At 42.1% G+C, this 25,766-nt stretch overlaps 1 protein-coding gene across 3 annotated transcripts in view; it reads left to right on the forward strand.

Moving 5' to 3' along the window:
* LOC149774448 (uncharacterized) overlaps window positions 1-25,766 on the forward strand; it is a 128,632-nt gene that overhangs the window by 76,090 nt on the left and 26,776 nt on the right. For 2 of the 3 annotated variants that reach the window (XM_089945229.1, XM_089945230.1), the window contains exon 1: window positions 19,731-19,840. The exons of the other annotated variant lie outside the window; for it this stretch is intronic. In XM_089945229.1, the coding sequence (XP_089801355.1) occupies window positions 19,751-19,840 (90 nt within the window). In that variant the 5' untranslated portion in view covers window positions 19,731-19,750. Of the gene's footprint in view, window positions 1-19,730; window positions 19,841-25,766 lie in introns of those variants that run through there. 3 annotated transcript variants of the gene reach the window in all.

Below are 25,766 nucleotides of genomic sequence, written 5' to 3' on the forward strand. Positions count from 1 at the left end.
TTATATTCACACTACTCTACCTACATACATTGGCAAATCGATCGTTATTTCTTTTCTAGAGTATTGGGTAGCCCTGAAAAGGGCTGTTTTGTTTGGAACTTCATGGACACCTGGTTAATGGTGGCACCTTCCAGGCCTGGCGCCACATACACATCTTATCCCCCAGTTACTTTTTACCTTTTGGGGGGAGAGAGCAGAGGCAGGATATGTCGCTTCAGAATCCCAATTTTCGCTCTCTGGGATTCTGAAATTTTTTCTTCTCTCCTTTTCCTCCTCTTCTTTGTATCTTCTCTCCTCCTCTTTGTATCTTCTTTCCTCTTCTTCTTCTTTATATCTTCTCTCCTCCTCTTCTTTGTTTCTTCTTTCCTCCTCTCTTATCCTTCCCTCCTCGACAATGGCTTCCGCGGCCAGTTCATTTAATATGCGCCTGGCATATTCCAGATGCACATGAAGTTCCAACAGTTTCTCCAGTCTCGTGTTCATTTTTGGTGTTGATCAATCAACAAGGGTAGCTGGACTGCCGAACGAGTTTCAATTTATACTGAAAGCGCGTACGTGAAGGAAAACATCCCCTAAAAACATAAAATTCATCTTACCTAGATCATGACCAAAAAACAACAACAACGCGCGGACCTAAAAGAAACACTCACTCACTTTTTTTATGCTACCCATCACTATTGTAAAATTTTTTATAAATCACTTCAATAGACTATCCACATAAGCAAAGCAATCCAATCTAACCCCAAATATACACCTCAAACACCAAAAAAGACATCATTTTAATTTACTATCCACACCAACTTACGTTAGCTCTAACAAACACAAACACACAAACACATACCCTCACATTTTTTATAAAAGAGTTAGTGTTTATTTTCACACTACTCTACCTACTCACATTGGCAAATTAATAGTTATTTCTTTTCTAGAGTATTGGGTAGCCCTGAAAAGGGCTGTTTTTTTGTTTGCTATTGCATTCTTTTTTAGTTTCTAAGAATGCGATGTCCTCTGAGGATAGGTCTGCTTCTTCGGAAAGAGAAGAAGAACTCTTTGGTGTCGATACGGCAATCGACAAAGCCTCTGTCAGCTTCAGGTTGCTGCTGTTGTTGCTGTTGCTGCTGTTGCTGCTGTTGCTGCTCTCTCTGAAGTCTGTACTTCTCTGTCCATTCTTCTTTTTCCCTGTTCATTTCTTCTCTGAAGAGCTCTTCTATCAGGTCTTCAGTGATTTTTAACATTCTCACATTCTCTATTTCTTCTGGCTTCGGTATCAGACTGTGTCTGACCCTATGCAAATTCACGTAGGCTTCGTTGAGCTTAGCTAGTCTGGAGCACATCTTCGTAGGAGGATGAGTCGACAATGGATGGTTAGACTGGAAACAACCCCGGTTCTTAAAGTCAAAGCGCGGACGTGAAGGAAAACATCCCACACGGTTTTCGAGCCGCAACGTTCATGAGAGGGATAGTAAGAAATGAAAGAGCATCAATCCAACATTCTTATAGCTAAACAAAAGACAAAGGCATTTTTTTCAAAACACAACATTTTTTATTCAAAAATCACTTAACACTAAACAACAACATTTCTAACATTTTTTTAACAATAATCCAACACTATAACATCAAACAATTTTTTTCAAATCACAAACATTTTTCTCAATGGACAATCTACTTTAAACAAGGCTGACAACGTTGTGAATGAAATTGTGATTTCCACTGTTGGAAATCATTAGGCCATTGATGGACACTACGTTTCCTAGCTTGAGACAAAAGATAAGCATAATGGTCACAAAACCATCGATCTACTTTCACATCATTTCTAGCAGAAGAACGAGGATCGAAATGAGTCACTAAATGTTCTAAGGAATAGCCCAGGCTGCGATGATGCAGAAAATACACACAGTACTGTCCACACACCAAAGAATTTGTGCCTTGTAATTTCACGTTCTTGAATCGGGTGGTTTGAGCATTTCTTCTCATAAAGTCAATGATATCGTCTTCCAAAGAGGGCAATCCGTACGAATCGAAATATTCCACACATCCTTCTTGAGGAAAGTAGACGGCTACCCAGTGGGTTCCTGGGAGATGACTGTCGTCCGTGTTGATCACGTAAGCTTGATGGTCTTTAGGTTTGCGATGAGGGAGTTCATCTTTAGCACAGACGACAGGATTCCAAGAAGCCGTATACGAACTGTGGTTCAAAAGGTAATAAAGTTCCCAGGTATCCATTTGTGTGGTTTTTTTCTTCACAGGTAATAATAAGTCGTCAATTCGATCCTGACTTTTTGCTTGAAAATGTCTGACGAATAAACGGTTATTCGTTCTGTTTCCTCACTCTGATTCAGGAGAGCTTCGATACGATGGATCTCTTGAGTGGTTAATGGTGGACAAGAATGTTCACGCAAGTCTTTATACCACTGATGCAACACGTCTTTGTTCGAGATGAGACTCCAAGCTTCGTCCAGATACTCGTCCAATTTTTCTTCTTGGCTCAACATCAGGCATTTATCGTGTTGAATTTGACTGGGATGATCGTTTTGACATCCATAGCAATTTTTCTTGATCAATTCCGTCATTTTGTCGACCAAGTGTTTGGCAAAACAGCAGACTAAATGGGCTTCTTGTTCTGGCCATCTCGACTTCATCATGATCACTTCTTCTTTTTCTACGGTCTCCTCACATTTCATGTCCAAAGTTTCTCCACTAGGTAAAGAGGGATATCAGTCTTCCATGGTTTCTAATAATCTAGGATGACTTCTCTCAAACTGTTGATTTCTATGGTATTATCGAATTCGGCATACAGGATGACGTTCACCGTGTCTGGTAGAGCAGTCGAAAACTGAAGTTCCACACGAATCTGGCCGGATTTTATAGGGTGGAAATGTCCCGCGTCGCTGCCTTGGTCAGGAGTGAAATCGAAAGCCCACAAAGCATAGCCTCCTGTATAATCGTCGTACTTAATACCGTGACTGGTGTTGGTTCCTAACTGTCCGGTAGCTTCGTACAGGGACAAGTACGATCTCAAGTAATTGTTCTGGGTAAAGTTAGGCTCGAAAGGCCGGGTACACAAGGTCTTGCCATCACGACTGACTTCGATCTTGGACACATTGTAATGATGAAAGTTGAAAGGATTTTCATGGTAGGCTCCGTTGAAGGCTGAATTCCTGACGATACCAACAATCAAACGTTTGGGTACCTGTCCTTGGAACAGATGATCTTGGATCATGGATCGCTGTCCAGTAGGAATGGTGAACGTTTTCACTTCCATACGTCGGATCTGATACTTGGCGGTTGTTCTGCTCAATGTCTGACTGATGTCGTTTCCCACTTTAGGTAACACTTCCACACGACGCACGTAGAGTCTGGCTTCTTGGATGACGGTTTTGTAAGTGGCATCACGATCAGCCATCAAATTGAAAGTGACATTGCTACGATTTAGTCTCAGGCGGACATCCACCCCGTTCAGCAAATACTTTTCTTGCAACCACATGTCCAAATGCAAGCGATCCATCAGTTCTAAACTACGACTTAGTGCAATTTTCGCTCGTCGGTCTACAAATCCCTTTGAATGTGAAGCATCCGCAGCAAGTACAATAGTGTTGAACTTAGTCGCTGGGTCAGGTTTCCATACCACGCAAGCATCCAGATGACTGTCCTTGGCATTTATTCCGTACGTCAAGAGATTTTCCAGGTAGGCACGGTAAGGGTATGTATCCATGCTGCTGCTGACTAGTTTGTTATTCAAGTACAAGTCCACCTCGCTAAACAAGGAATGCATGAAATTGTTGACGGGAGCTACTGCATCATCATTGCCTATGGGATCGTTGTTCGCTTCGGTTACTTTGACTTTCAAGTATAGGTAACTGCTATTCAGATCGATGTAATCTTCGGGCTGTCCTTTGATTTCAAACTCGATGGGAGCAGAATCGGTCAATGAGGAGACGGGATGAAATTCCACCCACTGGGATTCTTGCATGGTCATCATGGTGGGGGGCATGGCAAACAGATCCAGTTCCGTCTTGGAACAAGTTGAAGACTCTCGGTGCATCATTTTTTTTTTCTCTTTCTCAATAATCGAAAACGTCTAAGTCTCGAACGGTTCTTCTTTTCTTGGCCTTTCTAGCTTGAAGTCTGGTGAAAGGGTGTTTTCTTCTTCGTCGTCTCTTTCTACCTTGTCCTTGCTGAATGCCAGACTCGGTAGCGTGCAGGGCATTTATAGGTGTGTCTCGTCGGCCTAAAATGTCTTTGCCCGTTTGCAGCAAGACATTTTTGCCTGCCCTCATGAAGGCTTCTTTAGGGTTTTGGTTGTCGATGATGACATTTTGGAGAAATTCTTTGCCTTGCGTCAGTGCCGCATCTTTCAAGGCGTGCAATCCGCGTGTCACCATCGGTTTCAACACCGGGGCCACCGAACGAAAGGCCGATTTTAACATGTCTCCTAAACCGTGTCCTCGCTGTCGAGCCACCCCTCGGTACACTGGATACATGACTTACTTATGAATCGTGAGAGAACCGTTTTCGAAAATGGAGTTTCACCGTGACTTTTCCTTTGGTGAATGGAATATTTTGTCCCAGATCTCCTTTTATAGCAATGTTGACCGTGTCCAAATACGACTTGCTGACAGGCAAATAGTGAGGATGGACAAATTCGCGGTGGACGTGGTAAGTGTTTCCACCTTCCTCGTCAGCATCTGTGGCAGAATCCACTTTGAAAGGAATGACACGCAGTAACGGTACGGAGGTGTGTCCCACCACGTTGTATTCCACCACATCGGAGTACACGAACATCAAATTCAGTCCTTGGTTCAGTTCTACTGGGGTATGAAAATACTGGCCAAAAGACTCGTTGTTGTAAATGACTGATAATTCCTTTTTTTCTTGTTCTATTTTCTTCCTCATCTTCATGTTACCGCCCAACATGTCAAACAATTCATCACAGAAATAGAAACCCATGATTTTATCCCCCTCAGGAAATTTCATCAGGAAGCGACGAGCTGTTTTGTGGTATTCTAGGGTGACACTTTTGTTCTTGACAATGTCAAAAGCTTTCCCAAACACACCATTAAACCTGGTGGATATGGTGTTGACCAAATGTTGGCCACTAAAATAATAACCTGGGGGAATGAACAAGTGATAGTCGGTCCACTTTGGATTTTTTGTGTTAGGGATTTTATGCTTATATTTGCTATTGGTATCATCTATTGTTGCAATGGCTCGTCATAAACTTCCACCGTAAAAGTATTTTGATTGGGAAGGACATTGAGGACTTGGGTCGGGTGAATCATTTCTACTAAAGCCACTTCCCAATGGGCTTCGTGATCTAAGGGGATGGCTTGAGGTAATTTGGCCGTGTAACAGCACAACGTGTTGTCGGGAAACACCTCCATGGAACTGTCACTGGGTAAGGTTAAGTAAAATTGGTTTTGGTGACTCATAATTCCAGAGTTCTGTGGCTGTCCGAGGGGTTAGTGGATGTCAGAGGCGTGTCTCCACCTAAAATGGGGTTCTGGTTGTGGTTGTTGTTGTTGGAGTGGTGACTGGCACTGGCACTGGACACAACGTTCCCGTTCGAGGAGAATTTCAGGGAGGGATTGGGAAGCAGGTAACCGATGCAACTGCTCAATAAAATGGTCCACAATTGTTTGTCTCCTTGTTGCAAACTCAAATTGGCGATGGCTGCCCCGATGACACAATACACCACGAAGATTTGGCAGAAAAAGACGATTTGCGTTTTAGGCACACGTTCTCCACACCACACCCACAAGGGTTGTTTTTGTAAATCTTGCACAGAAGAACTAGGTGAAGAAGGACTGGTCGACGTAGCTGCGTCTGTTGTGTGAAAGGGCATGATGGTCACTTCTTCTTTTTATAGTCGATGACTTGCGAAGCGTCGATCCAAGAATCGAAACTGGGTGGATATCCTTTCCAACGTACTTTGACTTCTTTGACACGTCGTTTGCCCACTTTACGGGTTCTGCGTTCGAGAATGCTTTCGATGTCGTACACGTCGTCTTCCTTTTTGGTGACACGTTGTAACTCGGGCAAATAAAACGTTCCTTTGAGTACTTCTCCGTTCATGTCTTCCAATTTATAGACGGCACGATGACGGCCATGCACTCGTCCAGTGACGCGAAACAATTCGGTCATCCAGTTAGGTAAGTAACCTTTGTCGAAAGTGCGTTTGGTTTTGCCAATGCGCACCCAATCTCCTACGGCCAACTCTCCACTTTTCTTGGGGACAGCCCTCGTCGGGACGTACGAAACAGGCGCTCAAACACCAACACTTCGTTGTCGGGAGTCACGTCTTGCGGGGCACGTCCGATGCTTCGATGGTAAGATTGGTTGTACGCTTGCACCAGGTGCGGTAAGATGTCGATGTACTTCAGAGTGTGGTGATGCGTAAAATATTTCCACATGCGTTCTTTCAAAGTGCGTTGAAAACGTTCCACGATGCTGGCTTTGGTTTCGGGATTCTCGGTGGTAAAAAAATGAATGTCACGTTTCTTTAATTCTTTTTGGAAAGCTTGGTTCAGAAATTCGGTGCCTTTGTCCGTTTGCCATCGAAGAGGGTGACGACCGCATTGTTTCAACACCCGTTGCAGGGCTCGCACTAACTCGCTGCTGGATTTGGAAGTCAAGGGCACGACCCAGGCAAATTTGGAAAAGACGTCGATGACACAAAACAAATATTTGTAACCACGATTGTAGCTGGCCAAATGAGAGACATCGGCTAAATCGGCTTGCCATTGATGATCGATGCCTTCCACTCGGGTGCGACTTCTGGAAAACTTGCGTCGAATGGGTTTGTGTAAAGTGTAGGTAGCTTGTTCTTGTAACCATCGTTGCACTTGAGGTAAACGGAGACTTTTCAGTCGCGTTTTGGCAGCACGATACAATTTTTGAACTCCTGCGTAACCTGCAGGATGCGAGAGATCGTAGTAAATGCTGGCTAAGACTTTTTCCATTTTGTTGGTTTGTTAATAAGTCACCCACTCTTCGGTGATGCTACTTTGGGTGGGACGAAAGGGAAGTTTGGAAACGGATTTACGTGTCCGATGGGCTACGGGAGTAGAAGTCGAAGGTAGTGGTGGTGGTGGAGGTGGCAATTGAATGGCTTTGGTTTTCTTTTCTTTTTTCGCTTCTGGTTTCCCTTCTTTCTTTTTCACTTCTGTCGAAGGAGGCGTGGACATCATCTTTTTAACCCAAGCTTTCATTTCTTCTCGTTGGGGTGTGGGGGACGGGGTCAACAAGGATGCTGCAATCTTACTCGAAATGGGAGCTGCTGACGGTGTTTGAAACACTTCGCGCATCTCTTCTTCCTCAGGTCTTTGTGGGGTAGCATCTCTGGTGACCCTTGGGGATGGTAGTGGTGGTGGTGGTGGTAATGATGATGATGGTACTCGACTTTTCATCAAGGTCTTAAAATCTTTTAGAGTGGGTAAAGCTGTTTCGTCTAAAGCTTTCTGGTGAAAGAGTTGCAGTCTTTGCAGAGTTGACCGTACTTTTGCGATTTTTCTGTTTCGGACAAATCTTGGCGATCCATCAAGGATTGCAATTCGTGTTGTAACTGGGACATCTCGCTCAAATTGGGATTGGGAGGTAAATGCGGGGTGCGTTGTTCTTGCCACCGATGGTATTCCATCCATCGTTTGTAAGGCACTAAAGCTAGTTTTCGTCCTTCCATGGGGTTGTCAGGGGTGAATTCTGAGATCTTGGGTCTTCCGAGGGCCTTTTTATCTCGCTCCCACCAGTCCTCCCAACATGGTTCCCAAGACTCCTTTCAGTATGGGGCCTAACAAGAGAGGTAAAATGCCTCCACGCTGGACCAACATCTTCTTTTTTGACGAATGAGAATTTTCTTTTGAACCATTTTCCGAAGAACGTGACGATGTTTGCCTAAGCATTGTTTCTGGTGTTTGGACAAAGGGATCGTGCCTTTCAAAACGTTCAAACAACATTAGCACACGGTATCGATGACCTCTTTGGAGGCCGTTTGAATGAGTTTTTTTCGTAGGGGTGGAGAAGCTTTGGACAGGACGGATAACATGTCCCCATGTTTGGCTAAACGTGGTGGCAGTCCTTTCCTTTTCTTTCCTTGGGGTTTTCTGGAGGGTGACATCTTTGAGTCTTCAGGAGCACCAAAAAAACACTGATACCCTACTCGGTCACAGGCCTTTTTTATACTGGAACGCGTCGCCACTGATTGTCTTGACGTCGTATCAATTTGAGGACAGGCATGACACGTCGTGCAGGGGTACGTAACGGACTAAATCGAGCCAGTTCTTGCTTGGACAAATCCAGTAAACTTTGTAACATGCCCGATCTTTCTTGGAATTTGATTTTGGGAGAAGGTACTTTGTGAGCAGCAGCCACTGCCACTAAATTGGAGGGTCCTGCCACTGGGGAAGTTCTTTTGGGGGTCATCAACGGAGAAGTTCTTGGTGTGATCAACGTCTACAAGTACTCTTCAGTTCTGGGTGTCATCAACGGAGAAGTGGACAAACGTGAGGATGCCGGAGACGCAGTCACTGCCGTGGCAGATCGTGGTTTGCGAGTGTAAGGTTGCGTCCTGGCCGAAGTGCCTCTCTTGCGACTAGTTTTCTTCTGTGGACTTTTCTTTTTCTGGGGACTTTTCCTCTGTTTCTTTTTCTGGGGGCTTCTTTTCTTTTTCCGGGGTGGTGTCTGGTCAGAGGAGGGTCCTGCCACTGGAGAAGTTCTCCTTGGGGACCTGGTCTTTTTCTTCTTTGGGCTTCGTTGGACTTTTGTCTTGGGGATAACTTTGGGGGCATTAGGATCCCATCTTAAGAGAGAGCGAATGATGACCCCTCCTAGAGTACCGCTCCCTCCAGGTTTCAAAATGATTTGTTTTTTGGTTTGAGTGTCGATGCGGAGATCGGCCAGTTGGACCAAAGCGACTTTGTTTCGATCGAAAAAGCGTTTGGTTTGATGAGGAATCTGAATGATTCCTTGGAGTAATTGACGTGCCGTCACCGTGAACCATCGTAAGACTTCTTTGAGACTAGCTTCTAAGACACGAGCTCGTGTTTGTGGATCTTTTTCTCGACTGATGCCATACAAGGCACGAATCAATTTGACGGGAAGATGCGACTGAAGGGCGTCATGTTCACACTGTGTGAGACAGACGAAAAAGGGTCTGAGGTTTTTATAGATTTTTTCATGGGGAGTGAAATGAAGTCGAGGACGGAGACGTGTACAGGACAGGCCCTCCGTCTTGGCACCAGTGGTGAAACAAGTGGGTACGAAATCGCAAATCCTCGGGAGTCGTAGGTTTCAAATCGACGAGTAAATAGGCGTGTGGCATTTGAGTGGCATCGTCGTACGCCTGAGTCAGCCAAGGCGTTCCTAACTGTTTGGCTAAGACTTGCACTTGCGATTTATCTCGAGGGCTTTTAAACAAGACCACGTAATGCGCATTGAGACTGATGGTGCGATGGGCTTTACTTTGTTGAAACAAATTTTGGGTGATGTAAACGACACTGGCATTACGGTGATGCCCTTTGCGCGTGAACCACAGTTTAATTTCTTCTTCGTCTTCTCCTAACATGTCGTCGAAAATGACCAAATGGGTTTGACGGGAGTCAGAGACGATGCCGTCGTCTTCTTTAGGAATGCCTTCCACAAACACGATGGAATCGCCTTGACTTTCTCGCAAGAGGCTGTACGCCGATTGCCACTCTTTGTAACACCACACGATCCGTTGAGGGGGCCGATCGATCAAATGATGTTTATGTTCGATCAAACGTTTGACGAATTCGGTTTTGCCAGAACCGCTAGGTCCAGCAATGAGCATGTTAAAGGGATGGCGAAGATACAAAGCCTCCCAACTGGCACGATCTAAGTGTTCGTCGATGACTTTGACAGTAGAGGAAGAGGGAGCAGAGACAGTAGAGGTAGCCATGGTGTGAGAAATGTCACTTGTGACACGAAAACAAACAAGACAAGAGTTTATATACTTTTTCAGAACACGTTTATTGAATGTTTCTTTTTTTCAAACATGAATACGAAAGACAAAAATACATAAAAAAGCCAAAGGCTTAAGTACAAGGATAAAAGGCACATGATAACGATGAACGTGGAATAAACACAAGTGTCTGTACAACATGTTTTGGGTAATGTTCTAACCAGTTCTATAGTAGGGGGTAACGTCACACAAGTGTCCTCCCGAAAGGGTCTTTCAGGTCTGTCCACGACAGTCCTGTCCTGGGTGACGGGTTCTTCTGGCACCGTCACTAACACGGGTTGAAAAGTAACTTTTTTCCTTGAACAACTCTCGTGCATACTGGGCCACTTCTTGGGTCCAAGCCTCAAAACCCCATTCTTTCCAGGCACGGACATCTGTCCAATGGGGATGTAAGTCACAAGCTACACACACATCGTCATACACGTCTTGGGTAGCTAAAAGTTGACGAATCTTTTCTTCCTGTTGAGGTCGAGAAGTATCCAGATGAAAACGCAAGGCTTTGAGCAAAAGGAGTTTTTCGTGACCATTTAAGGCCATTGAGGTGGTAAGTACTGATCGTAAAGAGTCCACAAAGAATCGGCTGGTAAACGAAATCCCAGAAAACAAGTCACTAAGACACACACCACTTGTCGTCCCAAATTGAATGGATACAGTTCTTGTAATAATTGATGGTAATGATCCACGGTTTGAATATGGTCATTGAGTTCCTTCCACGGAATCTGTTGGAAGACATGTGACATAAACCGTGGCATGGCAGCCTGTTTTGATATTCTCTTTTTTTTGGATGCAATACACGTACTTTCTAGCCAGAGATCTTCGTTCTCCAGTAGGGAATCTAAATCTTGCATACTGTAACCGAAACGTCAGAGTTCGTTTAGAAGTTTCCTCTTCCGCTAAGTAGATTCCACGTAGCAAATGTTGGTAATCCTTTACCTTGTCTTCCTCAATGTATTGCTGTAGGTGAATCTCGAAGTAACCATAATTATGAACATGTCGATAATTAGCGTTCTCAAAGTTTTGAACAATGTCTGACCATTGAAAGAATTTCTGACGAATCAGTTCTCTTATACCATTCAGGTACCAGTGGTTAAAGATCTGGTGACGTAACGGATGCAATTGTTCTTTACGTTTCACTTGTATTTTGACCAGCTCTCGGTAAATCCTTTCTCTCAACTCCACAGGCAAAGCACGAATGTTCTCTTGTAAAGTATCCATAAGTATATACACTGTTTTTGGAATCGTTGAGTGGTGTCCAATAGCCTCGTTTACCTTTGTGCCTAATGTAATATCCACTCATAATCAGTCTTCTTGTACTTTGGAACAGAGCATAATTTAAAAACGGACGAATCACTTTGAGTTTGCGTTTCACTTGTATTTTCATCAGTTCTCGGTAAATGCGTTCTCTCAACTCCACAGGCAAAGCACGAATGTTCTCTAGCAAAGTATCCATGAATAGGTCATACTAAATCCTCTTTGGTCTGACACAAGAAATGTACTGTTTGCACAAACATGGTTTTTCTTCAGTGTCGAATTTAAATCGTTGAGTCACTAATCTACACATTACAATTCGTTCAGAAGTTTCCTCTTTCACCAAGTTGACATTGTGTTCAAGATGTTGGTAATTCGTTAACTCTTCCTCTGGAATTCGATGCAGTACGTTTACAATGATGTAGGTAGAATAGTCCATACCAAACCAATCCTTTTTAAAACTAGAGGATCGTTCATCAATGTCTGTCCGATGGAACACTTTCAATTGAATCAATCCTTGTATAGCCTTCAGGTACCAGTGGTTCAAACACTTGTGACGTAACGGATGCAATTGTTCTTTACGTTTCACTTGTATTTTGACCAGCTCTCGATAAATGCGTTCTCTCAACTCCACAGGCAAAGCACGAATGTTCTCTTGTAAAACATCCATGAACAGATTATTATGGTAAGAAGTTACTTCAATGTCTCGGTCCCACTAAGGGTAAGTAATGACAATTCGGTGACCATCGAGCATGTTCTACGTAGGCCGAATCTTGCGGTTCCCAGTGGTGAAGTGACACACCGCAACTGAAGCACTTGACTTTATCTCCTTCGCCCAAGTAGAAAAATCCGGCTCTGGCTAATTCTTCAGGGGTCGGTCCTCCCAGATACTTTGGCCATTTTCCTTTGAACGATTGAAGACGATTTTCAAAGTCGCAGTATTCCGACAAACGCACAGGAAACGAATATTCGTTTTTCACAGGTTCGTTTCGATGAGGGTTGGGTGACAGGAACAGGAGTTTGCTCAGGGCTGGATGACATCCGTAAGGGGGTAGACGTGAAGGTGAACATTCCCCTTTAAAACGAAACCGAGTAAAATGTCCAAGAGGACGAGCAGCATCGCTTTCGCATCCCACAGGTTTGACACGCACAGCATCACTTTCCATGATAGGGGTAGGGGCACTAAAGTTCCCATGATGCTTTACGGCATCGTTCAGGTCACAAGGTACAGCATCGTATCCATCGCAAGGCTCACAATCGCACTCGTCTGCAAACTCCGTTACGCAATTACAATGGTAACCACATGGACAATCGCAGTTTCCTTCCGGACATTTTCCGTCGCAATGTCTGGGTCTTATCCATCCAATATTAGTCACACTAGAGGAAGATACAACTTTTTTACTATCCCCAAACTGGAACGATGTCTCTTTCAAAGTATTCATCTTGTTCGCTCGGTCTTGGTAGTCACAATGAACTATCGATCTTGCCTAGGGTTCCTTTTTTATATACAGACCAATACCGACGTGACCGTACGGTAAGGTGAAATGATTGGGAAGTCGCACTCGCTTCTGGTATACAATTTGATAGACTTTTTCCAAGGGTCGACTGACGATGTGGTGAGTGGGTAAACGTACAATCTTGTTGGGCTGATAGGTGGTCACTTTAAAGTGTTCATCCTCTCCAGATTGCAAGGCTTCTTTCAATACCCCAAAGTTGACCACTCGATTGGTACGATGATTCAGAGTCAGTCCTTTCACTTTGCACGTCGTGTGCACTTCTCCTTGTTTGTCCCGGTATTCGTAGCCGTAATTTTTGGGACCACCACTGACGAAACTTAGAATCTTGTCGTCGGGATGCTCGTCTGTCCAGGCTCCTAAACGGTCTCCTTCGATGTCAGGGTGCTGTTGAATCGGGTGATGGATGTAAATGCAACTGTCCGTGTCAAAGTACAGGACGCGTTCTTCTAACAGTTCTAAAGCTTCGTACAATTTTAAGCGAGCATGGGCTGTCACGTAAGCCGCAATGATGACATTTCCAAAAGGGTCGTCTTGTACAAAGTCCAGATCTTCTTCGTAATTGACCAAGATCAAATCCTCTCGAACGACGTCCACGTGTTTCATGTATTTGGTTTTGTCGTGAATCATTTGGAAGTAGCGGGAAGGTTCTGTCAAATATTCCGTCTTGGGTAAACACGGTCGTTGTGCCATTTTACCCCACAAGCAATTTAACATCACTTTGGCAAACGATCGCCTGACTTCGTTTTTCTCGATGTGGTCTAAAGAGATGCCTTCTTGTTCATAGTATTTCTCTTTGAATTGTATTTGGTCTTCGGGAGTGTGACACCAGGAAGGATAGCCGCTGGCTTCTTGCTTCAGTTTCAAAAAGGCATCCACGTAGTCAGCGAAAATGCCTTTCTGACTGGGATCACCCTTGTGGTATTGTTGTGTCTTGGGAAAGTGGCAAATTTCGTACACTTCTAACAGTTGGTATCCCATGTCCAGAGCTTTGAACAATTCTACGCTGACCCAGGTTCCCGTCAAGACCCGTTCTTCCTGGCTGTGCTGACAAGGTTGGTCTTGGTTGCACGTTTCGGCACAAGTACGGCACAAGGGAAACATCAGTTTGCCTTGACAATGGTGAGGTAAGACGGGATGGTATAGGTTCGTGGGAGGCAAAACTTTACACTTGATCAAGCCTTCGTATTGTCGAATGTTCTTCAGGTCGATGTGTTCCGTCAGCAATTGCGGGTGCCCTACAGGAAAGCGACAATATTTGCACACGTAGGGATACAGCGAACACACGTCCAAGTATTTGATTTCTTCTCCTTTCTCTTCGTCGGCTTGGTACAACAAACAGGTGGCATTGGTCCTTCCTCCGTACAAACTATCCCTCGGGTTCAGCGGGTCCATGAACTGGTAACTTTCCACGAGACGTTTAAACTCGGAATCGGTTTTCATACGGTGATCGTACTCGTGCTCCCACATTTCCACCACTTGGTATCCTTGCTGTTCTAACTTCAAGCGTCGCTGACAAGTGTCCTGGTACAGATCTTCCATGGTCCGTTGCAAAAACTGATTTTTAGTGTCACGGTCAGGGTAGCAAACGGGACATCCGTGAAATAAGCAGCCGTTAAACTCGTACACGATCTTGGGGTTTTCCAAGTCCCAGCCATCGACCGAATACGTTCCGATGGTCTTTTCGCCTCCTCCTTGCGGGCATGCTGAATCCATTTATCTTCCTTGTCGCACAAGTAATGTAACCAACGTAGGGCTTTGACCGAGTATTGACGCTTGACATAGTGGTTCGTTTGAGGACTGATGACAGCCGCGGTGTTTTCAGGCATGAATCGTTGTCGGTACACTAAGGAACACGCTTTGGCAATGGTGCAAGCTTCTTTCAAAGGATCGACCCCTCCGTGTTCCATGAACAGTTCTCGAAATTTTCCACAGCAACGTCGTAAAATGTCCACGTCGGAACGACAATACTTTAACATTTCTTCCTGAAAGTCGAAAGGGTCCGAGGCGTGAGCCTGGTACCAAGCGTAGAAAGCTTCTCGTTGTTCGGTACGCATGTTGTCGGGGTCGTAATAGTGAGCCTCAGGCAAATGGGGTAGAACGGCGTGTTGATTGGCTTCCGTATTGAAAAAGTGTGGAAAGTACCCTTTAGCCATTTCTGTCATTCCAAACGTTTTAGGCATTCGACTCAAAGGCATGGCCAAATAGCTCATCGAATCTTTAAACTGTACTTGTCCCACTTGCATGAAAATGATTTTGGCTCCGTTCAAAGTCACTTTAGGACGTTCGGTGCCTTGTTCCGTATAGTATCTCAAAAGAAACTGTCCATCGTATCCGGAGAAATTGTGAGCCATCACTGTGGCATGACGATGACAATCTCCGTAACGTTCGATGTCCTCTTGGCTCCACGTCTTGTCGATGGGGTCTGAGACCCATTGGGCAAAATCGGCTAACGTGTTTGGTCCTCGAAAGATTTTTTCACGCCCTCCGGGAATCTTGCTGCAGTGAGGGCAATGACTGAAGATAGGTTCTTGAATGCACTTCTCGCACGCTCGATGAGCCACGCAGAAATTAGGAATGTGAATGCCGGTCTCTTGCATGCATTCGAAATCGAAAAAGATGAAATTGCCTTTCTTCTTGTGACCGTCCTCTTTCTCTGGTGGGGGTTGGTATTTTTGCACGTAGCATTGGTGTTCCAAGTCCACGATGTGGTGACAAATGTGACATTTTTTCTTTCCTCGACATACGTGTGCCTTGGCATTATTGGTAAGTATGCCTTGTCCACAGGTAGGGCACAATCTCAGGAGTTGACAAGCACATTTCTTCTGTGAACCTTGTGTCTTCAGATGTTATTGGTAACAGGTAGGGCTGACAAACGTGCGCAGACAAGTCGAACAAGGCACTGGTTCTTCGCTCAGACAGGGTGGAGAGGCCAAACATCCTGGGCATTTCCATCCACAATGTTTGTGTTGCTCTCGATTGTTATAACCATAATCACATTTCTCACAATAATATCTGTATCCCAGGAATGCAGTGATACTGGTAATGGTATCGAAATGGTCATCGTGATAATAAACATGAATGTATTTTCCGTCCTTAAAATGTTGGCCTCGAAACAACAGAGGCCCGCGCATTTCTTGAGGGTGCACTTTCAAGGTGTAGCGTGGAGCTAGGACATCTTGCAATTTTTGCATCTCAGGAATGCCACAGGGTGTGTCTTTGGACAGGCCGGCTTGTTGCAACAGGAGTTCTGCTTCGTTTCGTTGTTTGGCTCGATCGGATCGTTGAATAGTTTTCCAGGTTCTTTTCCATTCTACCGTGTCGTTCTTGTTGGCATAGGTTCGTCCCACCACGATGGCACGGGCTAAACACATCTGGTCTTGAGGGTTGTTAATTCGGACGAGACTTGTTTTGGTGTTGCGAAGGTCGTCCACCAATAACATCTTTTTGCGTCCTGTCCCTTGAGGAAGAGAGACGTGGGCCATTTTCAGTATGGCTTTACCATCGGTGATGTCAAACTGGTCATTAGATTGTTGTACGTGTTGAATCTTGTCCATGATTTTGGAAGGGGTTAGTTCTGCGGGTCTGCTAAACTCGATCCAAACAGGGGATTTCAAACCGTCGTGATCTATGGATAGTGTCAAGCGATCGTCTTCTTTGGGTTGACATTGTTGCTTGAGTGCGGTGAGCAAAGAATCCCACATCTCGGTGATGAACCCTTCTGCTTTCTCCAAGGGTACGTCGGCCTTGAAATCTTTAAACTTCACCGTGTAGGTGTAAGCCGTGGTTCTAAATTTTCTAGAGGAGCGCTTTTCCGTCTCTCGAATGGAATAGTATTTTTCTGGGTTGACTAAGGGTGGTGAACTTGGTTTAGAGGTTTCAAATTCTGGTTCACTCATGTCCTCTTCAAAATCACTGGCATGAATTTGTGCCAAGATTTCAGCTCTGGTACGAGGTGATAGATCACGTTTCTGCCTCTTGCTTTCTTCTTCTTCTTTCTTCTCGAATGAATTAGATCGTTTCATCTTGAAAGCAAAAAGTCAAATGACTCAAGTTCAAACACCATGAGCTACTTTATAGTCATAGCAGACCAGCGTATATAAAAAGGGTGTGAGTCTTGTCCTTTCACTATTCATTTCACTCTCAAGCCGAGCACAACGATGGAAGAGACTAACCAGATGAAACGTTTCGTCAGAGCTTTGCGAGGGGTCATTAGAAAATTCTCTTCAGACCAGCCTACGGACTACTCTCCTTCCTTTCGAGATAAAAGTCAAGATACTTGCTATATCTGTCAGAAGAAAGGGCATTGGTCTTCAGAGTGTCCAGACCGTCAAAAAAGAACAAAAACAGGGACTAAAAAAGACAAAAGTCAAGATACCTGTTATTATTGTAAAGAAAAAGGATATTGGTCTCCAGATTGCCCAAAAAAGAAACAAGAGGAGTCAGAAGAAAAGAGGGATTCTTCGAAGAAGGGAGGGATTCTTCGGAAGAAGAGAGGGATTCTTCAGAGGAAGAAGAGGAAGAAAGAAGACAATTCTATTTACAAGAGGCAAAGAAACAGGAGAAGAAGAAAAGAAGAAGGGAAGATAATGAGGAAAAGACGGTGAAGAAATTTAAAAAACAGAGAGACTAAACAAGGAGAAAGAAGAAGTCAATGAACTTTTTATTAAAGTGTTGTGTTGTGAATTGTGAATTGGATTGTAAAAAATGGATAAAAGAATAAATTAATGATATAAGGTAAGTGTCTTTGAGTTATGATTTTAAAATAAGAACGTACACTCACGCACTCATACACAGACACGTATTATAGGGGTAAAATGGACTGTTTGTTTTTTTGGTTTTTTTTGAGTTATTGGCAAATTGAAATTGTATTTCTTTTCGAGAGATGTGGGTGGCCCTGAAAAGGGCCTTTTTCTTCATGGTGAAGGGGTGAGTTTAAGCAATCAACTTTAACTGCCTTAAGCCTTTGCCACGGCCAAGGCCTACTTCTGGACTGCGTAATGTTGATGATGATGATAATGATTGGGTTGAAATCACTAAGGGTGGTACGGTAGGCTTAGTCACAGGGTTGACGTGTTTAGCTCGGGAAGGTCGTATTCTCTTCGGTCGTAATAAAGAAGTCTGATACATTTGTTTCAGACTTCTTAACTCCGCTAAAATGTCCAACAGTACCGTGACCGTTTGATTTTCACCCTCTTGTTTCTTTGCTGCTACTTCTTCTTGCTGTTGCTGCTGTTGTTTTTTTCTTACCTCTTCTTCTTGCTGCTGTTGCTGTAGGAGAAAAGCTTGTTCCGCTTCCTTTTGTCGTTGTATAAATTTTTCCAATTCTTCTTTCTGTCTCTGTCTAAAATTCTCCACTTGCGGTAATGAAGAAGGTAACGAAGGTTCCGGAACAAATTCTTGCGAGGAGAGAAAATCCACAAAATCCCAATTCACCTCTTCTGAAAGTAAGTCCGGGTTCCCTTGGGCGGTCTCCCCTGTTGTTGCACCCCAATGGATCGTTTTCTGAGTTTCCGTCATGTTGAATCACTGTCGCATAGATTGACTGCACACAAGCGCTAGCGAATCTATATAGACCAACAGACGTCACAGACTGCTCTCTTCGGATTGGATGCGGGCTGACTGAATTTTGTAACTCGTGTTCGGATTGGTGAATGAACTCAATCCGTTTCAATCCTTTCTGTCCCTATAAATAAGCGCAGTTCACTGCATTGATTCACCTGTTCTCGGAGCCTCAAGATGTGGACCGACGTTCAATCTTGAACCCTTGTGTCAACAATGATGTTCAGGACGGACATGCTCATGTATGTCCGGTCCAAGTGGACTGTTGTTGATATGACAGATACTAGTCTATGGATGAGGAGAGTTTATATAGAAAGACAAGGATGTCTCAAAAGGGTACTTGTGTATGGACCGGCAGTTAGAAGGAGTTTAAGAAGAAGAAGAAGATGTGACAGATGCCATCTATGTTAATATTAATATTAACATAAACCCAAAGGCCCTTTTCAGGGCCAGCCATATTTCTCGAAAAGAGATAGCCTTTCCATTGCCTACCCTTTTTTAAAATTTAAATTTTTTTTTAAATTTTTAAAAAAAAAAAAAAAAAAATCCCATGTTCAATTTCCCTTGTCGCTAGACAAGCCCAAACTCTATTCCCCATGTTAATTCCCCTTGTCGCTAGAGTGGCCCACGATTTTTCTCCATGTTAAATTTCCATTGTCGCTAGAGTGGCCCAGGGGTCTCTGTAATGCTAATTTCCATTGTCGCTAGGGTGGCCCACTTTACTACTATAGGCTTAGTTTCTTCTTTATTCTCGCGGCGACAAACTGGCTAAATTTGTCTCAGACAAGAAAGTTGCCCAGCCAAACACATGGCCAATAATTTGGGAATAGCCCTTCCCTATAATCTCCGCCACACATTGCGACGGGGGCCCCTAGTGGCCGAGTGGTCTAAAGCGCTCTTCGTTACGGATCACTGCCATCTCACCTCTGTCTGCGGCGGTTCGAGTCTAAGATTCAGCCAATGTGGGCATGTGAGAAAGCTTGCCAGTAGCTTCTCGTGGGTCGGTGGTTCTTTCCGGGGTTTTCCGGGTTCTTCCTCCACCATTAATACTGGCCGCCATGTATAGCCTATCGTGCTGAAAAATGGCGTTAAACCCCACAACAACAACATTGCGACGACAAGCATTTCTCGTCGCAACAAATTTAACCTGCCTGAGCCAAATCCGCACAACTGCCAATCTTCCTTCATACAAGCCCCACCCCACCTCCACCCCACCGCAGCCCGCCTCTGCCCCATCAATATTCGTCATTAAAAGTTCTCCAGGATGCCGTGAGCCAATTAGTTTTAAGACATTCCCACCTAATGCTCAGCCCTATCAGCCCCAGTCGCCAATCGCTTGATTCTCATATCATATCGCCTTCATTTTACCTGTCCTAAGGTAAATGAAAGAAATTACTTCCTTCATTATGGTGTACGTGAGATACATTTGGTTAGCAAGGTAGATGACGAAATGACTGTCGTTATGGAGGAGACTTGTGTAAACACTGCATTTACAGGAATCAATTCATACGCATCTATTCAATATACTGTACTTGGAATGGTAGGTCGAGATTTGCCAGAACAATGAACTTACGCATGTTACTAGTTGGACTCGAAATTATTGAGTTAGTAGGTTTGTCTTTTTTTAATAGCTGACTTAGAAGATGTTCATTTTGTGCTCATTTGCATTGTATTGCCTGGGATAACCCTGTCATTTCCTAAATCAAGTTACCATTCATTCACCTAATCCATAATGCGTAATTTAGCCATTAATATGTCCTTACAAAAAGAAGAACACTCGTATGCACACACAAACACACACACACACACACACATACACACACACACACACACACACACACACACACAGAGGGTAACTATAGAGATCATTAGCGCTTCAAATTTATCGAGTTTAGCTTATTTAGTCAGAGGTTTTAACTAAAGCATCGGGTATGTGGGACAGATTTGGGTGGATGACACACAATAAAGCTAGGGTTAAATGTACGGGTTAAGGACAATACATCCAAAGCAACTCAGATGCTGTTTTATTATTATTTTAATTGTTTGTTTTCTTAATTTTGGTTTCAATTTATGATATTGTTGTTTTCTGTTTGTTTGCTTGCTTTTTAAGCGCTCTAGCATAAATTTCGTAAATGTGTCAGTCACACGAACTTGGTATATATCTTTCAATTCAAACTTTATTTGATGGAACTTTCATATTAACGAGATGATAAAAATACTTCTCATTATAAACTTAGGGAATAGTTTCTGGATAAGCAGTATGAATGATGAATTCTTGGAAAAGATGAAAAATTTGTATATCTTTTTTGAGATTTTCTTAACACGCGGTTTCCATGCAACCAGCACGTGAATACAAAACTTACATAGCAAATTAAATCAAACCACCATTATTTGAAATAGTCAACATGCGAAGAAAATTGGAAGGGTGGGATGGGGTAGAAAACGGCCCTCGTTCACTATACTCCTTTGGTCCTCTCACCTTTCTATTGTGACCCACTGACCCGACTGTCATGACTCTGTGGTCTTAAACCTTGTAACAGGAAAAGGCGACACCAGAAAGATTAGAAAATGCAATTAATAATTTAATTATCTACGTTATCAAATAAAAATTAAAGAGGAACTAACAGTATTGTGAATTAAGTCCCAAATAATCCTGAAGGTTCTGTCACAAGTTCAACAGTATATTATGCTAAATGAATGCCAGGTCTTAATTATGTTGATGTACCATTAGCCTTGAATGTGTCGATATGCCAGGACTCTTGCTGTATCGCTGTAGTGTCAGCGAGAATATATTTGATTGAATCCCAAAGTAGTGTTTTAGTCAAAACAGTTTATAAGTACTTTGTAATTCAATAAATAATTTAAATGAACGAATTCCTGAAGTAAACTTAAATCTAAATGGAGCAGTAATTACTTTTGCAAACTGAAAATAAAAAAGGACATGACAGGAATAACAATGAATAATGGTTCACTTACTCCTTCTTGCATATATATATATATAATGAGGACTTTGTATAGCGCCTAATCTTTAGAAGCTCTAAGCGCTTTACAATATTATACAACACGCATAACATATAAAACATATATAATAATATGATTACAAAAACAAACACCATGAAATTAGAAAACATAAAAAACACGCTGAAAATATTTAAGGTAGGACAGATTATTAGGTCTTTAAGTGTGTTCTTGCAGTTGTAATAAGAGAGTTTTAAGAGATCTCTTCAATGGGATCACTGTGTCTTTGTGTCTAAGTTTAGTGGGCAATTCATTCCACGTTGCTGGTCCCTGATATGCTAAAGAACGCTGTCCATATGACTTTGTTTTCATAGTGGGAATAATGAATATACTATTGTCAGAAGAGGAGCGTAAGTATCTTGCTGGTGTGTATACACGGGTGAGGTCGGATAGGTATGATGGACTGGAGTCCGTCAGTGAAACGTACCACAGAGAACAAATTTTGTATTTGATTCTGGATCGAATGGATAGCCAGTGTAGGGTACAAAGCAGCGGGGAGGTGTGCTCTGATCGTCTTACTCTAAGTACCTATATATATATATATATATATATATATATATATATATATATATATATATATATATATATATATATATATATATATATATATATATATATATATTGATCAAGTAGAGATGTATGGCGACATGTATTTGATCTATGTCGCAATACAACACCACCCGATGTATGTCACAATTCAACCAAATCCTGACCTACGTCAAAAAACTCAATAGTCTCAACGGGTAATTACCTAAAAATTGTAAACTGGTTTATTTTCAAGGACGTTCTGAGTTGATAATCAAGGGTGGGTTAGAATTCAGATCCAAGTAAACAACCTATTTATAACTTACAAATGATCATTTTCTTAAAATATAGAATATAAGCATGAACAAAAAGGTAGCTATGTAATATGTTGTTACTAATGTTCATTTCAATCTACAATCCGGGACAAAGGTTAAACACAATATAGATAAACATAGCACAACAAACTAAAACAGTTCAAAGAAAGTTTTAGAAATTCATGTGTTTTAAATTAGGATTGGATTTTACTGATAATGATTTTGAGCAAATTTGCAAACGTCTTTATTTATCGTTCTTAGAAAGTAGGGGAGACTATTGACTTTGTATTTTTTTTAAATGTGCACAGTTATTTTGACGATCCTTATTTAGTAAAGGCAGCCTATAATGTTCATAAAAGAAATCCTTGACATAATTATATTTTTGTAGCAAAACAAATTGTTTGAACATCAGAAACCACTGTCTTATAATAAGAACGTAAATTAATTTTTAAATCACTCTTTAGAAACACACAACATGAATGAACAATCCTGCACAGATCGAGATAAAGACGTCATATAGACGTCTCTCAAAAGATCGAAAAAATGTATGTATTGAAGTTAGATAGGAATCATATTCATTTATGACCAGCTAACATTATATAAAGCATTTAGGTGAAAACCATATGCTAATATGATTAGCCATCCATTCAGGATATGTAGCAATAACAAGATTGTTCGAAATCACCAATGTGGTGGTCATATTGAATGTCTGAACGCAACCATTTAAGTCTAACTTGACAGCACAATAAATTGTTTAGTAAAAGCACCATGTTGATGCAACCTTCCGTTTAGGAGGACTATTTACAACAAAATTTTCAGTCACTATTTTCATTTAAGGTCCATGTGATTGATCTAGACAGGAGCCTGTTTTGTTGTGATGCTGTTGAATCATTCAAGCAACTGCAGTATATTGTCATCATAATTGTTCACTTTGTATTTTATAATTTAGGCATTTGTTGCGGTTAATCTAGAACTTGAAATTTCTACCAAGATGCTATCTTTGGCAGGCAAATACGCGAGTTTAAGTATCCAAGAAAATGTATCTTTCTGACACACCTCAAAAATTGAGACCGACAAGAAACGAAACCATAATATATTGACATTGACACTATGACAATAACAATTATCCTCTGTGAACACTTAACACGCAGAAGATCCTAGCGACTTTGCAGCCTAAGTCCCCAACGACCCCTTGCCTACTTGTTAACGTCTGTCGACCATTAAACCGCTATATTATTTTATCAGGATCATCCCGTGCCAAGTGACCTGACGAGAATTTAGGCCCGCAAGTTATTGTCTCACCGTACTCTAAATTAGCTGCATATCGAGTTTGGAATATAAACAACAAAGTTCCGATCACCAATACTGATCAAACTTGAGCGACGAAATGTTGTATGTTTATTATGAACGTTTTGAAAGACACAAGTTAATGATTATTACCGCGCTGCCCCTGTGAGGTCCATTCGTAGCTGCACCACTCTTAACAACGTTTTCTCCAGATCTGTATATAGTTTAATAACTTTGTGTGCAAGATAATTATGCGACATGTGAATAAGAAACATTGCTGTTTATGTTCTTTCTAGTTTAATGCTTAGATATATTTCATGACTACACTGCTTGTTTCTTTAAAGATAATAATAATAATAATAATAATAATAATAATAATGTGTGTGTGATTAGGATATTTTACGTAGCTTTAACAATTTTTCAGTCATATCGCTACGATGTCTCCAGTGTGGCAGTTTATAGTGATGTCTAGCACTGGGACATCATGCCACAGACATGTAACATGATGCCCCACCCAGTCACATTTTCCTGAAACCAGGCCAACCATTCCTAACACTAACCTCTTAATGCTGAGCGCCAAACGAGGCAGCTGTTAGTACCATTTTTTTAAAGTATTTGGTATGACTCGGCCGGGGGTCGAACCCATAACCGCTATGCCACCAGAACAATCAAACATAATAATAATAATAATATGAAAGAAAACCCTTAATCGTGGACCTCATGTACACTTCACTTTAGGCTCCGCCAATACATTTACCCCTCACCCTCCAACCCACCCACCCACCCACTCCACGCCCTCCTGCGATCCTGGCGATTTCTGATAGATCCAATATACCCTCCTGCATGTCGTAAAAGCCGAATAAAGGATACAGGTGCTACGGAGGTCAGTGGCTAACATTATGGAATCGCTGTCGAAATGGTGCATCTTCAAATCATACAGTTATCAAATCAGCGACCTAAATTGGTATTATTTGTATGGAGAACCAAATTCAAGGTTAAAAACCAAGGAAGGAGGAAATATTTGTTCGTGATAGTGTCGCTCTGGGTTGTTTTGCTGTTGTTTGTCCTTTGAGTTCTTTGCTTACACTTTATTATGCCTTACATTTTCTGTTTTCTGTAATAAATTACGTCATCACAGGTTTGATTTTTAAATAACCATTTGATTAAATGCTGAATTGTTCATTTTGTAGAGCTTGCTTTCCACAGAATTTGTGTCACTCATACCAACATCACAAACGCCGTAGCGTATTTTAGTGGTTTTCGACAGTGGAATGCTAGCATGTGATAAACAAGGTAGTAACTGACTCTTTCAATCCGCACATCTGTTGTTTTGGAGAAAAACCAACTGAATATATAGTCGTTATATTATAAAAAGAACATAGTCTGTGTTGCTTGTTTCTAGCTTGTTTGAGGTCACAGTGAGTTTCTGGGTTATCTCTGATGTATCATAGAATTACGTTTATAATATTATGCCGACCAAACAACAATTAACACTATATATTAATAGGACTGTGCACATGAAACAAGATGCCTTCCACCTCTTCAGCGTGTATATTATTGCAAGAACAAATTTGTTTAAAACTGCAGATTCGATGCTTAGATGGCTGGTAACATATTTAGTGTTGTGTTATGTGACTGATTTGGATTTATGAAAGAACTTTAACAAGTTTTCAGTGATATCGCTACGATGTCTGCAGTGTGGCAGTTCATAGTAATGTCAAGCACTGGGGCAACATGCCGCTGACATGTAGCATGATGGCGCACCCGGTCACATTATCCTGACACCAGGCCGACCAGTCCTAACACTAACCTCATAATGCTGAGCGCCACGCAAGGCAGCTGAGCATATTTTGTATTGGACATTTAATCATACATAGGCCAATTTTAATAACACCTATGATATGAACTGCAACGCGATCAGAATCACTAAAATTAAATAAACTGTAAAGATGTGTTGCTCTCACAAGTAGAACACATACAAATAAATAATGCACAAATCAGGGAAAATGCAGAAACAGAATAAAGATCGTGGCGAAACTTCCTGGTGGCAAGTTGTAGATTATTTTTTTTAAACGGTGGCAAACTTTGAACATTATTAAGAGCTCATGAGACCTATACAAATAAAGACAAACTATTTGCTTGGCAAGATAGCTGTATTGCAATCCATGGCCTTCCTGGCAACGAAATCTATTATTACCTTTTAATTGATGACAGCAATGGAAAACTATTTATTTCATAACAGAAAATGTCCTTTATTGTTGGGTATAAACTAATTTAGACGATCCTCAAACTAAACATGTAACCTACAACAAAGACAAAGAT

The sequence above is a fragment of the Sinohyriopsis cumingii genome, unplaced genomic scaffold (genome assembly GCF_028554795.1).
Source record: "Sinohyriopsis cumingii isolate HCF-2022 unplaced genomic scaffold, ASM2855479v2 utg000229l, whole genome shotgun sequence".
NCBI classification, from domain to species: domain Eukaryota; kingdom Metazoa; phylum Mollusca; class Bivalvia; order Unionida; family Unionidae; genus Sinohyriopsis; species Sinohyriopsis cumingii.